Below are 22,211 nucleotides of genomic sequence, written 5' to 3' on the forward strand. Positions count from 1 at the left end.
CTCCAGCACCACAGCACCGGAGACACTTGTGAGCTGTGTTCAAGGGTAAGCAGAGTTACGCTGGGCTATTGAAGTTGCAAGGTCAGCAAGGATTTCTGACTTCTGCTTACTAGAGGCATACCCACACTTTGCAAAAGAATATACTCACTGCTCCCCAGACTTCAGGGCTCTCTGGTACATGTAGAAGGTGGTCTCCCATAGTAGCAGCGGCGGACCCAACGCAGGAATACTGTGCATTGACTCCATGATTGCAGAAGGCTGAACAAATGCTTTATTGAGCTACACTATACTATACTGTAAGAAAAAGCCATCACCCTTGCCAGACAGTCCGATACACGCGTGGATCCAATTGGTCAATGAATCAAAACACCATCACCAGAGTCCAATGAGGAAATCACTCTTTGGTAAACAAACTCCATAACACATTCCACATGTGCACAACAACAGGTTCAGCAAGTGAAGACAAGAATTGTTTCCTCTGAGCTTTCTCTCAGCTTCTCAGGAAAATCCTGGGAGAGAATTGTCTCTTTCTGTTCAGAGGATATCTGATTACCACAGTCTCTTATGTGGCATGTCCCACAGTCACTGACTGCCTAGGAATCAATTATTGTCACATCAGGAAACAGCTGTGGAGAATATCAGTCATGTCAAGCAAATTCTTCATCTCTCCTTTTTTTTTTTTTTTTTGAGTATTAGAGGCTTATATTCAAATGCTACATTTCCTTCTGGCAGGAGAAAGCAAAATCCCATTCTTTCACCCCAGAGTCGCTATGTACCAGTGGGCCCTCTTTGCATCTTTGTCACAAGCGTTTAGGCTGGACAAGCCACCAGGACAAGAGCTTCTTTGGTAGGAGGCACAGACAGGTGGGAGCCACTTCTGCATTCCCAGAAGCAATGCTTTTGGTTTCCTCGGGTAGGTGCTAGCACTACATGGGCACCTGGAGCACCTGGGTAGTCTGGACTCCTTCTGTCTGCTGAAACTCAGCTGACAAACTTTGAACTGCACCTTTAACATATGAACTAATGGCACATAGAGACCCAGGGTGCCTCATCAGAGTCTAAATTCAGAGATACATGGCCAAACTAAGTGGAGTTTTTGCAGGTGATAATACGAATTTCTTCACAAAAAGCTGCTTTGCTTCTCACTGCAGGAGGATGGTAAATATGCCACTGTGGCTGACAAAGCTGCAGGAAAAAGAAGCTTGCTAACAAAAAGAAAAATGCCAAAGTCAACATGTAGAGGCAAAGGCTTTTATTCCGTCTAGAACTCCATTTTTTGGCTTATGTGGCATCAGAAGTTGTTCCACCTGCAGGTTTTGCATGTCCCAGCGATTCCTGTAATGCTGTACCTCAAGCTATGCTGAGCAAGATGGAAAGGAGAGAGAATAAGTGAGCAACAGAATCAGGACAACACAATAAACTCATCCGGGGCTTTCTGGCAAAAGAAGAAGTTGTGAACTCTTAATGTACAGCATTCGCAGAGGGATGATGCTGTGTGAGCAGCATCGACCTATGGCAGGGAGTGCCCTTCCCAGCGAGAGCTGGAAGATCCTGCCTGGAGAGAGTGGCAGAGCTCCCGGCGTGTCCCTGTCCCCACTACGCTGTCCATCAGGTGGCGGCAGCGCTCCAGTGAACTGCAGGAGCAGCCCTTCCTTCAGCCCTTCAGGGAGGGGATTTTTTCATCAGGCTGAGCAAGACTTTTGAGCGCCAGAAGAAGAGGTGCAAATCACAGGTCTCAATGAATGCAAAAAGTCAGCTGAGCTCGCTCTGAAACTCATACCATATCTTGGATTGCTCAAAACTTGTTTCAAAATGCAGTGACACTCTCCTCAAATTAGACCAGTTGACAGAACAGAAAAAAGCAGGAGAGCTTTTGGGTACATCAGCCTCTTATTGGGGCATTTCTTTGGCTCACGTGTTGTTTGCCCAACATTATCAGCTGATCTAACAGAAGACGGGTCTATAAGTAGGGCTTTAGAAACCACACATCACACACCTAGGCCATCATAGGCTTTCTGTACACAAGCATTGCAAGGATACAGATGTAAGAACAAAATTGGCAGGAGTAAGAACCATCCTTCAGTATAAACATAAAAGAACTGAATAAGTCCTTGGTCTTTGTTAAAAGAAGCTGTAACATCTCATTGAAAAACTCTTAGTCCAAAGTGGCAATTAAAGAAGATCCTATTATTCTCTTTATAGGTAACTCATTAGGCCCATTGGTATAGTTCTACCCAACTTAAACAAAAAACTATTTGAAAAAGTGATGGAACATAGAACCACCTCTGTTAGAGTTTCCTTCACACTGCTTATTTTCTGAACCAGATCCTACGTCTAACCAGAGGAAAATAAATGTCTAATTTGTCTTTCAGTTAAAACACAGGTACCTTTGGTGAGACTCCTGTCTCATGCAGAGGATGCACTTCTTCAGCTGTGGGGTTAAAACAACGATCAGAACCACTATACCTCCAATACCAGCTGCCACAACACCAATGATTGTTCCAATGGATTCTTCTATACCAAACAAGCCTGAGGAAGAAGGGAAGGCAGAGAGAGATGTAAAATGTTTTCCAGACAAGTATATGCAATGCAGCCAGCATCTTTTCTGCAGTGGCTGCAGAGGAAGCTGCTTACGATGATGATGCTGATGTCTTGTCTGACATGAAATCCCTTCTACACGGAAGAGTGACTTGCACCACAGAGCTACTGATTTTTTTCAGTCCTATGTAGGAACTCCTAAGCAGCATTCCTAAGCTGCTATGCTATCTGGTGCTTGAGAGACAGGGCAGCCCCATCACCCCAGAAATCTCCCTCAATGGCTAGACACTATGGGATGCTAAAAGAAGCTGCTGCTTGAGTTAATGGGACTCAGGCCTGTATACTTTATTTTTGAAAGGAAAAAATTATTCTGACAACTTCAGGAAAACCAATCGTCTGCCTATCTACTTCCAAGGGAGACAGCACCAGGGAGTAGAGAGAGAGCTCCACTGGAGTCCTTTCTTTGACTGGTTGCTCTTGGGACTGTTGCATGACAGAGATGGCATAGTGCTGAAATTATACATTTCATCATCTCAGGAACACAGAAAGGCAATTATGCTGGCCAGAGTGCAGACATTTCAAGAGTAACCTGTGCTACCGAGACTATGAGATCAAGCCAACAGGAGACCTCATTAGACACATGACCAAAGCCCTTGCAGAGGGGCACAGTTTGCTTGCTTAAGTGTTACAGCTGAAACTGAGTAGTGTTATAAAAATTAGTAAATCAGGCTCAAGAGGCCAAAGGCTTAGTGAATCTTGGTGAGATAGAAGCTTTGGTGATGAAAAAGAGGAAAATGGCCCTTGCATAATTTACTCTTGACACAGAATGAAGCTTTTTTTTTAAAATTAGATAATAAGATAATAACCCTTCTAATGTGTTGACTTTTTGGGACTGGAATCTGTTTCGCCTACACAATTGAAAGTTTGACATTTCCAGCTGCTACAGACATAACAAGTTACCTCTTTACTTTACATGCCTAGTGTGTATCTGTTGGGCTAAGAAAACATATCATGGCACTTCTAATGCTACTTTATTGTGAATGAAGTTAATCAGAAATTATATAACGATCATATTACCTATGATCCTTGTGATTACTGTGGGATTACTTCTGTCGTTCAGAGTTAAGGAGTGACTATGCAAGTTAGTGGGTTGGAGAGAAATAATGTCCAAAAAAAAAGAGGTCTGGAGCTGTTCCTTGAGATGGCACCTTGTCACCTGTCACTCATGGGGGTTCTGCCAGAGCTGTGAGTACAAGGGAAACTTGTCTGCTTCATTCTTTGCAGTGACTTTATTTTTATGGATAACATTATTCCTTCTCTTTGTGGTGTAAATGCTCCTCCTTATAATAATACTTGTGACTGTTTATAGAGACAAGCTAATGAATTTTAGCTGGCCTTACAAAAATAATGAGAAATGCTATAGAGCAATTACACTCCATGACACCAGGCCCTTTGCAGATGCCAAACAGGCCAACTTCTTTCTTTCTACCAGTGTGCAGACCAGCTTTGGAGGAAAAACAAGGAAGAAAAAAGTAAATAACTCCAAGTATTACCCAGAGCCTTCCTGATCCTGAGCTTTGTGCCATCTCCTGTCACCACCTTCCCGTCTGGAAGTGTGACCTCACAGAAATAAATACCATGGTCACTAGTTGTCACATTGAGGATAATCAGGGAAACATCCCCTTGGGACAAGTCTCCACTCATGAAGATCCTGGAGTTATTTGGCAGGATGGTCACATTCTTTTCTAGCAGGTCCATCTGCCCCTTTTCATCTTCTTTGTACCATTTCACCATCAGGTCGGTCAAGGAGGGATGCTGTGGACTGTTAAGATGACAGTTCAAGACCACAGTTTCACCCTCTTTGGCTTTCTCCTTGGCTGGTGTTTGAGTCACCAAAAGGTCCCAAGGCTCAGGTGTCAACAACAAAGGCTGTGCTGTTACATGAATCACAGCTGCTGCATTCTCCTTGTCTGTACCTCCACCAGTAACTCCTATATCTGTACCAGGAAAGAGAGAGAAGAGGACAGCTGAGGGTGATAGGATTATAAATGTCCCTGCTCCTGACCTCCAACCAACACAAAGAATGGCTCCTGGAATTAGCACATGAGGGCAGTCATTGTTATGATGATAGGGATTTTCTTCCTAGTTCCTGCTTCGATTCCTGCTTCCTTCTTGTGTACAGACAGGTCTTTTCCTGAATATCAGCTCCTTTCTACTGCCACACTAGAGAAAGGAAGATAAATGCCATTGTCTAATGGCTTTGGGTGAAATTTAGAGTCCACTCAGCCCCATTTTCATCTGCAACACTAACCTCTTTCTTCCCACCCTGAAAAGTCTCAGGGCCTGATGTTCCTGCCTCAACTGCTTTTGAGGCAAAGCAAAAAATGCATGCTCAGTTATACACTGGCAGTTCTATTTTGGAAAGTACAGTGAATAAGTGTGCATCTAATGCAACTGCCTGCATCCCAAAACCTAATGTGCTTAGAATTTTTGTCATGCACTTTCAGTTACAGGACAAGAAATCTTGAAATTGTGGGAAGAATCTCCATTACCAGAGACTGAACTCCTAGCAGATCCCATCAGCAGTCTGGGGGACAGAAAATCAGCCTTATGCTCATACTGAAGCTGAGGGTGACAGCTATTCTCTGTGAAGGGACTGTCTCCAGCTAATTTTTGTTAGAAAAACATGAACATGTCTGTAGCAGACATTTCAACCTGCCTTCTCATACTCAGGTGCTAATCATAGTATCATGTCCTTGAGCTAAGAGTAGTGAGAGTGGATCTCATTTCTGGAAACACGCTTGGGCACAGAAAGTGAGAGGAATAGTTGCTGTCTCAAAAAGAGGGAAAAGCAAACCCAAAAATAAGCTTTTGCCAAGAAAGAGTTCAGACCAATTTTTGGAAAAGGCTCTTCTATTTTATTTTCTTCAAGTGAAATAGTCTCCCTTTGAGCGAGCTGGTGTCCTCTCAAGGACTGCAGACACTTCCAGAGTGAAGGTCCTGATTTTCTATTGTCTTGAGTCTTTCATTGCCATCCACGGAGTGTGAAACGCTGTTGTGTGGGTCTAGTAAAGCATCACAATAGACACTCTCTGCTCAGGGACAAATGTCTCGAGGCAATGGAAAACCAAATCCCTTTATGATCAGTTTGAGAGTTACTCGAACAGCTCCTCCAGGCATGCTTGTACACAGAAATCACAGTTGTATTCACAGTTACTATTATTTATGACTCATATCAGAGTGGAAGATTTCTGTCAGTCAGCACGGCCCTGTTGTTCTGGGAACATTACAAGAGGCTGGGGTATAGAGCTTAGAGTTTAACTATGAAACAAGAAAGAATTCATGGATGCAAAAATACAGGAACTATATGAAAACTATGAAACTAGGCAACAACAGAGCGTGTGAAACACCTTATGAGCTGTTTGGCACTTGGTGTGTTTACCTCAAAGTGGAAATTTTTGCCTTAGAACTGGAGCACCAACCCATAGGGATTGGATGCCTGAGAATTTTTAATCTGGTCCCCTAAAATTAGTCGTTATTAAAGGTACCAGGCGAGATATTATCCTTCTGTTCATACTTAATCTTACCAATGAGCCCACTGGAACTTCTTGGGGAAATCTCAGGTCCAGATCTTCCCTGTCCAGTTAGATATGTGTATTGAGGCAGCAGTCATAAAAGTTGAAGTATCTTGTCAAGATACATTGAGGAAATATAAAATATAATTGAAATAACTGACAAAGCTTGACATGTTACAGTTTTTGTGCATAAAACATTCTGAAGCGATCTATTTGCTTATTTATTAGAGTGAATTTCAGCAGTTTCATAATGAATACTCTTTTAAAATCTCAGTTTATTAATAATTTTCTCCACTGGATAACTGCTGCTTTAGCTAGTGTGTGCTACTGCTACCTTGTTTTCAAAGAAAGGCCACAAAATTTCTTCTCTGCTACAAATATTCCAGTCTTGCCATATGCGCCCCTGTAACACAACTGTAATTTTTATTTCTTTTAATGATGCAAAAGGTGTACTTTTTACATAGACACTTAGTGGCATAGCGAATGTAGCTGAGTAGGAACAATGTGCTTTGATGTTGCCTCTATTCATCGTGAGTTTTATAAGCCTCTCCTACCATGAAACAATAGTCATGATATAATAATTATCATCTGGTTTATTTCCACATTTTTCATTCAATACAAATCATGTAACTTAATTAGGAAAATCAAAACAGGAGAGGAGTAGGCTGTCTTGTTTTGTCCCAGCTCTCTTTGGGTTTCACTGAGAAGGTCACAGTGCTGCATCTATTTTTTCCCCCTTTCTTTTCTTTCTTTTTCTTTTTTAAGGCTGCAAAACTGGAACATATTAGTTCACTGGTATTCAATTACACAATGCCCTTATCGTTTTGGCATCTGGGAGTATACCATGCCAAATGCTTTGCTGACTCTGCTTCAAAGCTATTTTAAAGTCAATTGCTTCATTAGAAGAGTGGTGTGTAGCTCCCTTGTCATGCGGGTTGTGGGGCTCAAGCCCATGGAGAGGAATGCAAGGCTTTGTGGTGAAAGCACTTGAGCTAGACAGGGTACAGAGAAATACAGCATGGATGATCTTGTCTAGACCTGGACAAACGATTAGATGATCTAATAGGTCATTGTCATGAAGTCCTTAGTTCACATCCAGTTTTCAGTCACAAGGGGAGAAAGCTCTCAGGGACTCCCTGCAACGGGGCAATGTGCTCTGCATTTGGCAGCACTAATAGGGCACCTACTAAAGCCCTCAGCCTCCCCTTCATGTAACCTGCAGGTTGATACTTCCCCGTATAGAGCCATATCATACCTGTAAGTGAGAAATACGCAATTCAGGCTAGAGGAGCTGGGGTGACAAAAGGAAAGAATAAAATACAGCTGCACTCTCTTCCTGTCCTGGAGCCTCACTTAAGTCTTTGGTGCCTGCAGTAAATCCGAGCAGCCTGCTAGCTTCTTCTGCCAACTGCCAACAGCATGGGGGAACCACAATGGTGTGTGGAGGTCAGTGCAGAATTCTACTTTTCCAGTTTAGCCTCCTCTCCGACATTCACACTCAGTAGTTGGAGGAGGAGTTGAGGGCAAGTAGGGCTCAATTTCCAACCCACGAAAAAAATCCTCTGTTGATGAAATTACTGTCTTTCAGATTTTGTTTGCTTTAGATCTCAGCTTCACACTCATACCATGCTGGTGCCATGAAGGTGCTTTACAAACTGTATCTGGCTCTCAGACATCTATGATTAAGTGATCAATGACTGCACATTGCTGCTTTTAATTTATATTACTTTTGCCCTGAGCTGAGGTTGGCTCTCACAAACGGATATGAATAGCTACCTTGTGACAATAACTGGTGGCTAATATATCAGAGAAACAAAATAGAAATGAAGTTTCTAGGAATGATGAGACACATCTGGGAAAAGACAGGCAAATACACTCTTCCTGAACATTTATATTAGATAAACACGAATGTATCAAAAGAGAAAAGTATGCTTTAATGCAATGCACAACACTGATACAATTTCCCTGCATCCTGAGGAAGCTCTCAGTTAAAAGTTGCACTTTGAAAATAAAGAGAACTTCTCAAGCCAAGCTTCCAAGAACATGTATTTCTTCTAATTAAGGAAGGTGGTTTAGTACTCACCCACCACCAAGAAGAAGATGAATGAAGAGACTGCAGATCTATAGAGTTTCCCAATGTGCTGGCTCATGGTTGCTGAAGTACATGGCCTTACCATCTCTCCCTCTGGTAGTACGGGTAAAAAATATGTGTGTATTATAGCAAAAGGATCTCACATTCTGCCTAGTGCATGTCACACTTACTAAAGTTACCACAGCTTTGAGCTCACAGTGCTCTGCCTGCTCCCTGGACAAGAGCCACATTGCAAGTGACAACAACAGTTATTTCCCCAGCGGCTGTTCTGATCTCTCTCTGAGAACATGTTGAAAATGCTCTGAGAGGAGAGGGAAGATAATTCATTGTTTTTTGCTTTTGGCCTGTATAAACCACAACTTTGGGCTGGGTAGAGACTATACAGATATTCCAAAGGAGACCTCTTTTCTGCTGAACCCCTCCCTAGTAATGGTGAGAACACAAAGAGCACTGGCTTAATTTTCTGAACAGCCAGACTCTAATGCACCACACTATCACCCTAATGCACCACAAATGGAAACTTCAGGAACTCACTATCTTTGTGGCTATATGCACATGGTGTTTACAGGTTAAGTGTATTCCCCAAAGTGTTTTTTAGTGCAGAACAAATCCTTTTTCATCAAAAGCTGACTACTTAAACTCTACTTATATTTAAGCAGAGCTTGTCTATGCCACTTGGATGGAGGGGGAAACTGCTGGAGAGGGTGGCCTGTCTGCAAAACCAGCAGGTATACTCTGAATTAGTCTCTATTTATAGAAGGCCCACACAGAGCAGGACCATGTGAGAGGAGCTACAGCAGCTCCAAACCTCATCTGTACCACCCAGCCCTGCCAGCTGTGCTATACCGTACCAAGCATGGGCTTCTGTCACTATTTGGCTGACACCTCTTCCCCCAGCTGCAGGATTAGGGATTATGGCACACTTTATCTAGTGATCTTTCATATCGTCAATACTCTCCAGGTAATGAATTGTGCTTGAGTATCCAGTAAAGACTCAATTCCATAACTCTTAAAGCACAATGCAGCTGAGAGAGGCATGAATATTTCTGCTTTTCTTTGCATTTGAAAGCACAAAGAACCCATATCTGATTCACAAAACTTGGCTGACTAAACAATGTCAAGAAGAACAGACTATTCCTGAAGTCACCACTTGTCACTTTAGCTTTGGTGCGCAGATCCCAAAGCAGCAGAAACAGCGAAAGCAGGATGGGCTAGAGGGAGTATGGTTAAAACAATCTAGGAAACAAATACGTCTCTGAAATGGCTTGGGAGAATGGGAAGGCCTGTGATTACCAGGCAGGAATCATATTAGGAAGGGAACTGGGACCAAGTGCAGAGCAACAGAGCACTTCAAAAGGAAGATGGAAGTTTGTGAGGGTCTTCTGAAGGAAGTACTGGCAAAGTGTTAGTGAGTAAAGCAAAAATATCTGTGAAAGGAAAGCCAGAGGAGTCAAAAACAATGAAGAGTTTGATGAGGGAATAACCAGTAGAGTCAAAGGCACCTGGCAGATCAAGAGGATTTTGGACTGAGTGACTGGTTTAGAGTGCCGATTGTGACTACGTGTCAGAGGAGTCAGCGTGCAAGGACGGATCTGAACAACAGGCAATCCAAACACTGCCTGATTTAAACCAAAGTACTTGGTGTGCTTCAAAAAAACCCTTCAAGTGTGTTGTCATGGACATACCACCATTACTCCTGCAAATGCTATTTATGTTCATGTCATCTGGAACTAGCAATTCTTCTGTGAATCCTCCATTAAGTAGGTCATGCCTGAGCCAAAGTGCCAGGTCAGCCAGCTTTTAACTGAGGGAATACAAAGGAGGTTGGTTAGTGCTGCTGGCAGCCAGTAGCTGAACATGAAGTTTCTCCCACTTGAATAACCCAGTACGATTCAGTTTTTGGACAAAAAGAAAAATAAACCGGTACCCTGAGTGTTGTTGAAAAAAGCCCCCCAAATTCAAGTTTGAGGTGCAAATCAAGAAAGCAAGGTACAAAAATGAAACAAACAACATATTCTTTTCTATGCTTTCTTGTAAATTTTGGACACTTGCAGTTGCTTGCATTTACACTGGCCTGTCTGGGCCAACAGCTGGGTTTGGGTGTCACCCACAGGGACTTTAGGCACTTTTTCTAATGTAGCAGCAAGCAGGTATCACAGCACCCTGAGATGTCCAAAGGGAGCCTCCACACATTTCCCAGGGAAGAGGTAGAGAGAAAGAGGACAACAGAAGGAAATAGAATTGATACAACAGGCTGCTTTACCCATCCATGCTTTATCCATCCATCCATCCATCCATCCATCCATCCATCCATCCATCCATCCATCCATCCATCCATCCATCATCTACCAGCCAACTACCTAGCAATGTGATTTCTTTGCACCTCATAGGGCTCTTCTTTCTCCTGTGAGGTGAGCTGAGGGTGCAAACCTGAGAGCCATGGTCGCTCTGGTTGGGTCCCTTGATTTGAGGAATCCCCCCAGGTACTCAGAGCTTGCGGCAGAAACTACTCGGCGCTGCTCAGCAGCTTCAAAAATGAGACCCAGGGCTTCCTGGGATGAAAGCCCCCTCACTGACTTCCTTTATGTCACCTCATTCTCCGCTCGGCCCGCAGCCAGCCTTTCCCCCTCTCCCCCTAGGAGTCCCCCCGGGGCGGCCTCTCGGCAGTGTTTTCCGTCGAATCCCACGAACCCAGGATTTGGGGGCCGTTTCGCTGCCCGGGCGCTGTTTAAACGGCTGCGCTCACGGAGGACGGAGGGCGGCGGGCGCGGGGCTCTCCCTCGGGCAAGAGGCAGCGAACGCCGCCCCTCGCCTTCCCCGCAGCCGGGAGTTTTTTCCTACTATAGCCCTGAAACTTTCCACAGGCGCAGAGGCTTCCCAGTTAACCCTTGCGGAAGCCGCAGAGGGGCTGCCGCGGCCGGAGGAGGAGGGCACCGGAGGCACCGTAGCGCTCTCCGCCCCCCATGACGGCTCCCCCTCCTCGGGAGCAGCGGCGCCGCTCGCCCCTGGCAACCTCCTCCCGCAGCGGGCCGGCGGCGCGGCCGGCGCCGGCCCCTTTAAATGGCGGCCCCGCCGTGCGCCCCGCGCAGGCAGCTGGCGGGTGCCGCGCGGCCCTCGCCCCGCTCCATGGTAAGCGCCGCGCTCTGCGCTCCCCGCCCGCCCCTCCGGAGGGCTCCGTGCCCCCGGCCGCCGCCCCACCGGGCCAGCGGAGGGCCGCCTAGGTAGGTGCGGGGGGCGGCAGCCACACGGGGAGGCCCCGGACGGGCGGCGGCAGCGCGGCCCCGCGGGCAGCGCTGGGAAGCTCCGCCGTCCCCACCCACCTCCGCAAAGTTTTGGGGCGAGGCGGGGCCGGGGGCAGGGTGGCACTCGGGGCGCCCCGATGAGGGGGGTGGCGAACGTCCCGCGGGGTCTCCGCAGGGAGGGTCTGGGCTCTCGGGAGAGCCAGCGGGGAGGCGGCCGAGGGGTTGCCGGGCAGCCGCTGAGCCCCGGCATTTTGGTGGGGAGGAGCGGGCGGGCAGCAACTGGTGGAGGTTGCAGCGAGTGCGTGTATACGCGTGAAAAAGCCCTTCAGGGGCGGCTCTGCTCTCACACCACGTAAGCCCGGAGTGTTTGTGCCTTTGCCTCGCCCCGCTGTCCCCTCCGCAGCCTGTCCCCAGCCCGGGCCGCGGCCCCGGCAGCGCTGGGCGGGGATGGCCCGACACCGTCTCGGTTCTGAGTTTGTTTGGAGTTGAAAACCAGCGTTACCTCATCCGTCGGTAGTACAGGCGTGGTTACTGGTTAGGGCCCTGGGCTGGTTTTGTACCGTTTGCTGGCTGGGATGGCACAAGTGACATTCTGTGGCTCAGTTTCCCTTCATAAAGTAAAACTGACTTCCAAAGCGAAGAATACTGATAACAATGGAGAGTGCTATAGAATTAGAAAACAGTGCTGCTTATTATCTTAATAATATGATATGAGTCAAATTATTTTTCTCTGAAGTGTTTGTATTTATGTGCATTTTATGGTGTAACTAACAGTAAGTATAAACACTTGATGTGTCAGTAATATAATAATATATGTCAGTCCTCTGGTAAAAATGCTACACCTGTATGACCTTTCTCAAGTTCTGAAAGGTCTCACAGGTTCCTGAGACGTGCTGCATGTTAGGCACCAATGTCTTGTGTTAATATTATCTGAGTTCCAAGTATCTGTGCAGCTTCAACATGCAAGTTGGGGGGGCTGCACCAGAAATAAAATATTTTGATAAAAAATGTTAAATATAATTAAATATAGTGTAGTCTAGGTGGAACAAAATAAAACCAATGAAAGAGCTGTTAGTGGAAGTGTTTCCATGCCACTTACCTTGGTGAAACTACCATGTCAGGTTTCATTTAATATACAGCTGTTAAATGGACTAACCATCTTGTTTCACCTTTCTCCACCACTGCTGGATTACATACCTTACTTCTTTGTTCACAGGAAGTTCATGAAGTGGATCATGGTCTTATTAACCAGCTACTTGCTGATTCAGAGGAGACTCTTAATTCATGCACAGAGAAAATGCAGGGTCCTGCTCAGTATAGCTGGAGTGCTGACTGGAGCTTTTGGGTAATGTGATTGAGCTCTCTGCTAACTTGGTTTTAATTTATAAATATAATACATGTCTATTTTAATTTACATATGTGTGTATATGTACAAGCTTTATATCCACAGTTCTCAAGTTGCTTTGTAGTCATGAATTACTAAAGTGTTCTCCACCCATGTAGTGAGGCAGGTAATTTTATCATTACTGGCTTACTGAAGTGTAAGGTGAGACTGAGAGGGGGTGAAGTTGTTTATCTGATGTCTCAGATCAAGTTAGTGACAGATCTTGTGGCTTCTGTGCCCAGCCCTGTCTCCCAGGTCCTGGCATGAACCCTTGCCAGCCAACGCATGCTAGTGTTTCTTATGCCTATAGAAATACATTTTTGATGCTCTGATGCTTTTTAAGCATAAGGGCTGAATTTTGATTCCTGGTGGTGGTTGGTGGTTCTGAATTGCGTTCTTAGTCTTTGTTTTTGTCAAGTAAACATATTTGTTTTCCACAAGAGTAAATAAACTTCCCGTGTTTCCTGTAAAAATTGACTTTGTGACTAAAAAAGGCAGAAAATAAGTAATTGAATTTTTTTTCCTTTCCGGGGAAATGCCTGACTGAAAGCAGAGTGTATAATAAATAATAAGTGCTTATTTCAGTGCTTTTCTTTTGAAAAATTTTTTGCAAAATTGCCTTGAGAGAAGGTGAATATTTTTTTTTTAAAAAGCCTTGAGAGAAGGTAAATGTATATGTGTGTAGACTTGGAGTGTATGTTTTGCTGTTAATTTGGTGCATGGATTGTTATTGTTTGATAGGGAAGGAGAACACGTGTGCATGGAGCCACAGGCAGGGTAATAGCTGATCTTGTGGAGACATTGAATACCAGAGCTGTGAGGAAGGCAATCTGACTCAGGTTCTGTATCAGGTGTCCTCAGTACGTCTGTGTGCTTCAGCTCATAGAACATCATCTGGTCCACCGTGTCCTTCTGATGAGGTCGTCCCAGTGTTCATTGTGCTTAGCAGGTGAAAGATTGAGTAACTAGTGAAGGCCAGAAGGAGTCCAGGGCAGAGCTGTGAGCAGAAGCAGGGGATCAGATTTTCCAACTCCTTGTTTATAAATCTAGCTTGTATGTTTTCATCATTCCTCTTCACAAGCAGATGTCCTAATGGTCAGGGCATTTGTTTTTGCATCTCAGGCCATAGGTTAAATACCCTCCAAATGCATGTGTACTCTTAAAAATGCAGTAGTAATCTGGAGCCAATGGAAATGGGACAGGACTAATCAAATCCCAGCAGGTCATAGACTCGTGTTGCTAGAGTGAGTTCTTGGGGTGTTAGTATTTTCTTCACTATCCCTACAGAGCCAAGGCTGATCCAGGGCTGTCCTGCCTGTGTCCAGCTGTGTGTCTGTACTTGAGTCGATAGGAAGTGCTGTGCAGACATTGCCACTGCCAGCTATGTTCTTGTTAGGTGGCAAATTAGATTCTGTAAGCTAATGCTCGATGGTTTGTATGCAACCACTAATGCAGGTGGTATTTTGTGCAAGGAATAAACCTGTTCAGGTCTTGGTGTTGGGTTGTTGGACCTGCAGTTACCAACTCAGTGTTTCTTTGATAGGCCTGGCGATTTAAAATAAAGTTATTAGAGTATTCTGTATGGAGAATGTAGATGTACTATTGGCTTTGCACTCTTAGGTTTGAGACACATGCTAAAGGCTTGAAGTTTCTTTGAACAGAGCTTTGAGCCTGCACAGTGCAGGATATTATGTGTCCTCACAGTGCCACTCTGCTTCCTGTAGTAATGTGTGCCCGTAACTTCAGGAGAGTGGGATCCTTCAGTGTGGTGGCAGCTGCTGTGTAAGGTGTTTTTCACTATGATTAAATGATTATCTTCTGCCTGATTTATACTCCAAGACCTTAGTATGTGTTTGATGTTGGTGTTTATCTGGTTCTGCAAACATGACCCTGCAGTTAAAACAAAGTAATTGCTCAAATACTTCCCTCTTGTAAGATAATGCTGTGGCTGGAAATGTTGTAGCCTTACCATCTGTCACAGATTAGTTTTAAAAGCCTGTATCAGTCTGGTTGCAGGAAGCCACGGTGTTTATTTTCTCAGCCTCAAGGCAACTGAATTGTAAAGCAGCAAGAACCAGGAAGTCACAAATTTGAGGTGAAAATTAATTAATTCTATTTAAAATGTTATGTCATTGGCATCTCTCCTTGCACTTGACAGAAAATGTTTCAGTAACTTGCATGGTTGATGATCAGCTGCTGACTATTAAACCAAATTAAATCTTCCTGAATTCTGAGTCATAGTAAATGTGTAGGTGACAGCATGGAAGGCAGCCTGTTGCAGTGTGTGAAGTATGTGTCACTAACACTTGACAATGGTGATCTTAGTGTCGTGTGGCAGGTGGGGACCTGTTACGCTCATTCCCACTCCTGAGTCAGTAGAATGGAGGAATTGCTACAACAGCAGGGTTAGCCTCTGGTAGCATCCAGGGATCAGCTTTGTTGCCAGGGTTATTTGCTTGGAGAGGCTGCATGTTTCCAGCAACTTAGGTTTGCTCCAAGGGCTCATTTCTTCTGAGGGTGATGTGCTCTTGTTTTGCTGATGATAGAAACCACATGTGGATGTTAGAGCCTGACTGGTTTGACTTCAATTTTTCATGGATTGAGTGGGAGTAGGCAGTTGTGCCATGCCTCTGGAAGTCAGGCCAGGTATCATGAATGCTCAATAGGTGCTGTGAGCACATGTAATTAGCAGCAGGCTAGGGTTGGCAGCCTCTGGGACACAGTCTCTCTCCTGGCTATGGTGAGTGGGGAGAAGGAAAGGGAAGCCAAAAAATTATCAGGGAGGGAAGATTATCCTACTATGTGGAATTTTCCTTATCTCTTAAAAAAAAAAAAACACTTTGGATATCTTTACTTAATAATTTTGAGAAATAATTAGTTTTCTCTGTTACTGTAAGCAGTTCTTAAACTGATAGTATTACTGACTGCTGTTTTTGACGGTGTGTCATGGGATATTTTTTGCGGTTTTTTTTTTTTTTTCCTCCACCTGAAGGTGGACAAAGCTGGACTTCAGTAAACTCAATGGAAGAAGAAAAAAAGATTGCTTACAAACTTAATCTTGGGGCTTTCTCGCTCCACTGGAAACTGTAAAGCTTTTATCTCCAGTTGATTAAATAGTCCTAGTTTTGGCAACTGTAAATATATGATGAAAGTCAAAGATGATTGGAAATTGTTATATCTGGAAGCCCTATCTCAGGATTCTGAATTCACCTTTTTATCCTTTTTTATGCCCTTCATACTGAAGTATGGTTCAGTTTAATATCCTTGGCAGAAGAAACCTGTGAAAGCCTTAAGTATTTTCCTACAATAGTGAAGAAGGCAAAGGTGAATGAGCAAGCTAATGAAAAGGATCCTTGCATCAAAAGTGAGGATGTTGTGTGGGGGAACTCCAGTTTGTATTAATGAACAGTCAAAGAAAGTTCATGTATCTCCACAGTAAGAAGAATGCCCATGGAAAAAAAACCCAAAAAAGTAAGTCCTTCCCTTGGAATGAAAAGGTAGGTAGAATGAGTGGAAATCAAATGAGCATCTCAGAAAATTGCTTCTGTCTGGGAGGCTTCTTTAAGAACTTGAAAATATGAGATGTCAAGGAGGTGTTGAAAAGAAGATAATAAAAAAGGCTTAAAAAGGCAATTGATTGGAGTATAAGTTGAATGCCAGTTTAAAGTGTTGGTCAGTGTGAAGGAGTTTGAAAATGGAAGCAAATAATTGATACAGTGAAAATAAGCCTTTTACTTTTCATATTATGAAAGAAACTGAGGTTGCGCAAGATGGAGAAATTATTTTGAATTTTTACACGCATGGATCTGGTTTGATGATCTACAAGAAAGAACTAGTCTGTGAGTGTGTGACAATATGTGTGGCAAGAATACAATAAGCATATATAACTCAAACCTGCACAAGGAGGGATGCAGATATATATCATAATTTGGAAGATAACTTATTGAGGCACAGATACAAATTTAGGCACTTTGGGCCCCAAGACTGATAGGATTAAATGAAATATTTCTTGTATCTGTAGTTGTTTGAATCCTCCTTCCACCTTTCTCTGAAGACTCACACCACTCTTGGAAGGGCTTACTGGGCTGGTTGAAGTTGTAATTGTTTTGGGGACTGATATTTAAGGCCTTGTGACAGTAGCTCTCCTATGTTGTATACTTGGTATGTTGTTTCTTCTTATCTGTGCCTCTAAATGTTTGGGTTGTGGAGGAGATGCATCAATTCTCTTGACATTGGAGGAGGATTTTTGGCCTCCTTTTTATTTGCTGGTATGAAGCAGTCTGCTAAGGACAATGAGAATTGGTTAAATTAATTGCTATAGGTCTACAAAGAGATTAAAAGCCTTTAAGCACATTAATGCTGCATTTTGTCGTTTTGTTAGTTGGTCTTTTATTTATTTGGTTTGGTTTTTTAAAATGCCCTAGCTTTAGTACAAATAGCTTTTGCTGTAGTTGTAGGATTGGCATGTTGTTTGTTTACCTGCCTGGAATCTCCAGAAACAGGTACCTTTTTTTTATCACAGGTACCCCGTGATAGCCCTAATTATACAGCAGCAGTGTTTTAACCTGGTCGGAAGACAGACTGCAGTTCTAACCAACTCTCGAACATGGGTGATTAGGCTAAAGGGGTTTTCTCCCTTCTTTTTGTGCTGGGAATGTCTTTAGTGCTGTTGATGCAGCTCCAGACTGAGCATTGAGGTAGATCTGCTAGTTGGCATAAAATTTCGACCAGTTCTAAGCAAAGACTTTCAGTGGTGCCCTGTCAAAATAAGCTTTTGCCAGCTGCAGCAGTAGGTAGCATTAATTGTTACTATACGCATATAAATTAGCCTAGAACCTGAAGATTAAGTATAAAAGGTCAGAAAGAAAATACTTCAGATTTTTGTGGTATACTTATTTTTTTTCTAGCCATTGGGAGAAAAACCATTAGAAAGGCAACATGGCTCAGGAAATCTTCATGGAGTTGGAATAGTGATATCCTTTTAATAAAAGGGAAGTCCCTAATACAGAATGAGAACTTTAAAAGTCAATTCCAGGAGATGGAAAAAAGATTTTTTTAAATTTTATTTTTGGCCTTAGTTGTTTGTTTACAGCTTGTATTTCTGCAAACAGGTAGTGGTGTAGCACTGTCTTTTTCAGGTCTGCTGCTAGTGAACCACGTGTTTATAAGGAGATAAAAGAAGACAGGTAGATAAAACTGTGCAAGATATGATTGCTTTGTGGTATATGAAGTCATTAGCAGCAGCCAGGAGATGTTTTGGGGCAATGGCTTGGTGAGTGCCACTTTCCATAGAATTTCAAGTGCAGCAGGGCTGCTGGCAGGCTTAATGAGATGACCAGAGTAATTTATAGCAAAGCAGTTTATGTAATTGGCCACAGTCACTCCTGCATCTATGTGGTGTTGTGGTTTAAAATGCTCCTTCAGGTATTCACTGTAGTCCTGATTGAAATTATGATTGAAATTATTTGTCTCCTTGTATGAGTTGCTAAAAACTAAATGGACCAAGGGGAATTACTACCATGGTGATTGTTTCCTTCACAATTTTGTTTTCTGATCCTTGTTTGGGCACTGTTCCTAAACTTAAATATACATCAGAGATGCAGTTACAGAGAGACAGATTTTATTGCAGGAAAAGGAGGGAAATGTTCAGCTGAAGGGTGCTGTTTATTTACTTCTGAATTTGGCTACTTTGGCATCAAATAATCTTGGTGGGACTCTGTTGCAGGTAAGGAAGATGAGTTGAGAACTTATGTCTTGTAGTTTCTTTATTGTATAAGGCATTTTTCATCACCCTGAAAACATCTGAATTTTCCCCGTGTCTGTTAAATGGATCAAATAAGTCTAAAGACAGGCAATTTTTTTGCATTACTTGGGCAGCCTGCCATGAAAGATCAGGTGAAAAAACAGATATTCTTACCCAATAACATTGGCTACTTGTTTCATACATGTGCCATAAAAACAAATGTGAGTCAGATGAAACTGCTGTTCAGAAAGGAATGTATTTTGTTATCCAAAAGGAAATAATCTTGATTTGGCTTTTAATTGCTATAGCATCATAATACTTAGTACACTTATGGCTGTTGAAACCTGGACAACATAGTTACAAGACTCAAAATTAGCCCTAGGAGTAGACAGATTAACTTGGGCTAAAGGGTAACTTTGTGCTGGAGGATGACAAACTCGCTTTAAGTACAATTAAGTATTAAGGTAGTGCAGAGTTCATCCAAACACACTTGGTTGATTTGTATTAAGTTTGTTTTAGAAGTTGGTGTATCACAGGACTTTGTAGTTAAATTTTGATTTACCCTTTTTGTTAAATTTTCATGGGGTAGACAAAATTACTAAAATAGAACAAAAAGAATGCTTGAATGCTGCATTTATGAAGTCAAGAAAGTAGATACAGATCCACAATTTTCCCCTAAAATGAGAAGGAGTTTGGCAGTTAATAACCTTGTGAACTTGACTTGTGCTAGTTCTGGGGAGGCAACATGAAATATGGTATCTGGTCAGGGGCATTATAGGACTAGTTTTACAACCAGGTTCAAAAATGTTATTTCCAGCAAGGGAGCTGTTGATGAGGATGCTGAATAAATCTGAGATTGGGACACCTTGGCTCTTAAAAGCAGTTTAATTTCTAATTCAGAACTGAGGAAGATGTTTGTCCATGGAAGTGTCCAAAGTTCTTGAACTTTTTACTTAATTTTCATATTTAAAATCTAAGTGTTTCATCCAAACTCAGAGGTGCTTGGTGGCAGTCATATAAATAATTATATTTTAAACTGAAATAATCAGACTCATTGCTAGTTGCAAATGTCCACACTCAGGTGTTCAATCAGCTGCAGATAGTGTTATCTTATAAACAGGAAATGCACTTAAAACAGTCTATGCTAATGCTGTTTTTGAGAACTGAGTCACACTGGTACCCAGGCTCTGGTAAGGCCTTTCTGAGATCACTTTGAATACTCTCACTGGCTTTCTGATGGAAATAAATTGCCAGTGAATATTCTTCTATATGGATATACTTCCCAGTATTTTGCTGCTCTTTCAGAACAGGAAGATTGCCCATGTTATATCCTGTCTTTGCTTTCGGAAAGCAGAAGAGTTACCTTGTTTTTCTGGTGAAACCAGTTCCTGCTATTTGCATATGTAGCTGATCTTGCCAGCAGAACTGCAGGTCCTCCAAAGCCACCACCCATCTAGGTGCACAGAGACAGCTACTTATCCTAGCCAGCAGCTGGGGCTGCAAAATGACTATAAATACAGCCTCTTTTTGTTCCATTATCTTCTCGTTTTAGACTTTCAGATTGAAATCCAAGTGATTATAATGCCTGGACATGCACTTTTCTGTTCCCTCTGTCAGTTCCCTCAGTAGGGCTGTGCTGGGAGAGGGCTCTTTCTTTGCTCCTGACTCCATGTAGTTAGTTGAGGAAATGTAGCAGACAGGTAAGGCAGGTGGAAAGGGAGAGCCAGTGTAAATAAAGCAGAATAGGTGCATGGCTGCTGTTCCCCTCTCAGAGCAGGCAGAGATCTGTTGGGCATGCAGAACCTTGGATCCCTTGCCTGAAAGTTCTTATGAAGAGCTGAGCTCTGGGTGGCTGGTAATGTATACATTTTGGGGAATTTGGGTGTGCATGAAGGATGCCCTGATGTCCTGAGCTCTTGCTCTGAACCTCAGCCTGACTTAAAACAGGAGACAGTGGCTGAGTTTTGTGTGAGAGTAGATTTGTCTCCATGCTGAGCTGCCAGGTGCAGATGTACTCTTCAGACTGGTTCATGGATTGTAGCCTTCAGCGATGCAGAGAGGAGAGGTGCTAGGCATTAAGTGCTTCTTTCCAAGCTGATGTTTCTCTGGTGATAGTACTTTTCCTCTGCTATTCCCTTTTGGGACTTCTGTGAACTTGAAGTGATTTATGCTACTGCAGTCTGCTTCCCAAAATCAGTTGATGATGGTGATTTTAGATCAGAGCTGGGCAATTCTTAAATGTCACTCCTGCATAAGTTTTCTTTGCCCAGTTGCTGCAGTATTTGTGTGCCTGTTCTGCAAGGCTGGGGTGTTCCAGCCTGTTTTCCAAACCGGCATGCAAACAGAGGCTGGCAGAATGCTAGCAAGCACTGCTGGAGGGTGGCCAGCACCAGCTCTGAGCAAGTGGGTGAGAGAGGGGGGAGCTGTAGAGGCTTTGGCCAGGGATTTGTATGGTTTGGAACAGGCTGCAGGAAGCTAGAGGAAGATGTGTAGGGGGTGTGTGTCTTCTGACTTTTCATGAGCTTCATGCCTCAGTCAGTTTTATTCTGAAATAGAACATATGCTTTGCTCTGCACTATATGTGACAATCTTGAGATTTTCATCTCCAAATCAGAGTTTTGAAAGTACATTGGCCTCACTGTTAAAATGCTTTAAAACACTTACTTGCAGAAGAAAAACTACTGAACCATTGCATCAGAATAAGCAGAGGATATTCTCAATCCAAGCTATTGTTTTTCAGGAAAAAATATATAGTACTAGTAATGCCAGGAGGCTTTCTTATAATTGATAAGAAAATTATCAGTTTCCCAAGCTCCTTCAGCTAAACCCTATCTCAGTGAAATGGGAAAATGAGCTAATTTTGGTGTGACCTTGAAAGAGAAATCTGTGAGAGTTCCTCACGTGTTCTAAACTGAAATACTCTGTTACAAAATTCTTCCTGGTCTGTTCTACTGTTTTGGTTTGTTGGGTGTTTTGGTTTTTTTTCCTTTTTTTTTTTTTTTTTTTTTTTTTTTTTTTTAAGAACATGAAAAATGTAATCTCTAACTGGTTATGCAACTCAGAGTTCTCTGAAGAAATACCTTTATATTTTCAACTCTAAATATTTTAATTTTCTTCTTGGAAAGGATGCCAGATTTTAAAATTCTTCACAAAAATGTTACCTTTGTTATAATTATATAACCTGATGTTAGCAGCATAGTATTTCATAGGATTTAACATCATAGGATGTTAAATTTTCCTGTCTGTCAAAATCATAATTGTAACAGCCTTGGTTGTGGATTTTCTAGGCCGTTTTTCAAGCCATGCTCCACTGTGTTTTGATATTCATACTTATTGAGGTGAAGCTCAAGCATGAGACCTTCATTCCTGCTCTTGGAAGAACATTGTGACTGGTGAGATGTGGGAAATGACCAGGCCTTCTGGTGAGCAGTATTCCAGCTCAGCCAAGTTCATTTTCTACATGGGGAAACACTTGTGATCAGTTCTCCCTGGTCAGTAGTTGCCCAGAACTGCTTTTCAGGAAAACAGGCTTTCATCATGTGCCAGGTCAATGCTGGCTTGGTGAGACTGATGTCTATCTCACTTGGTGAGAGCTGGGCTACTCTTGTGGGACACAGTGCTTTGATGTGCTGTACCC

General features: G+C 43.0%; 2 protein-coding genes across 8 annotated transcripts in view; one reads left to right on the forward strand and one right to left on the reverse strand.

The window, feature by feature from the left end:
* Positions 1–248: 248 nt before the first annotated feature.
* On the reverse strand, positions 249–10,424 carry LOC132323124 (uncharacterized). Its single transcript, XM_059838007.1, has 4 exons — positions 8,197–10,424; positions 4,092–4,535; positions 2,388–2,529; positions 249–1,360 (listed from the first exon to the last, which is right to left on the reverse strand). Exons 1-4 carry the CDS (start codon positions 8,288–8,290, stop codon positions 1,351–1,353), a joined length of 690 nt encoding a protein of 229 aa, XP_059693990.1. The 5' UTR covers positions 8,291–10,424; the 3' UTR covers positions 249–1,350.
* Positions 10,425–11,184: 760 nt separating this feature from the next.
* The window catches only part of GRAMD1C (GRAM domain containing 1C), a 51,529-nt gene continuing 40,502 nt past the window's right edge, over positions 11,185–22,211 (forward strand). For 2 of the 7 annotated variants that reach the window (XM_059837999.1, XM_059838000.1), the window contains exons 1-2: positions 11,186–11,334; positions 12,664–12,792. In XM_059837999.1, the coding sequence (XP_059693982.1) occupies positions 11,266–11,334; positions 12,664–12,792 (198 nt within the window). In that variant the 5' untranslated portion in view covers positions 11,186–11,265. Of the gene's footprint in view, positions 11,427–12,663; positions 12,793–16,172; positions 16,303–20,299; positions 20,430–21,965; positions 21,997–22,211 lie in introns of those variants that run through there. The other 5 variants (XM_059838001.1, XM_059838004.1, XM_059838005.1 and 2 more) reach the window with 5 other exon arrangements.

The sequence above is a fragment of the Haemorhous mexicanus genome, chromosome 2 (genome assembly GCF_027477595.1).
Source record: "Haemorhous mexicanus isolate bHaeMex1 chromosome 2, bHaeMex1.pri, whole genome shotgun sequence".
NCBI lineage: Eukaryota > Metazoa > Chordata > Aves > Passeriformes > Fringillidae > Haemorhous > Haemorhous mexicanus.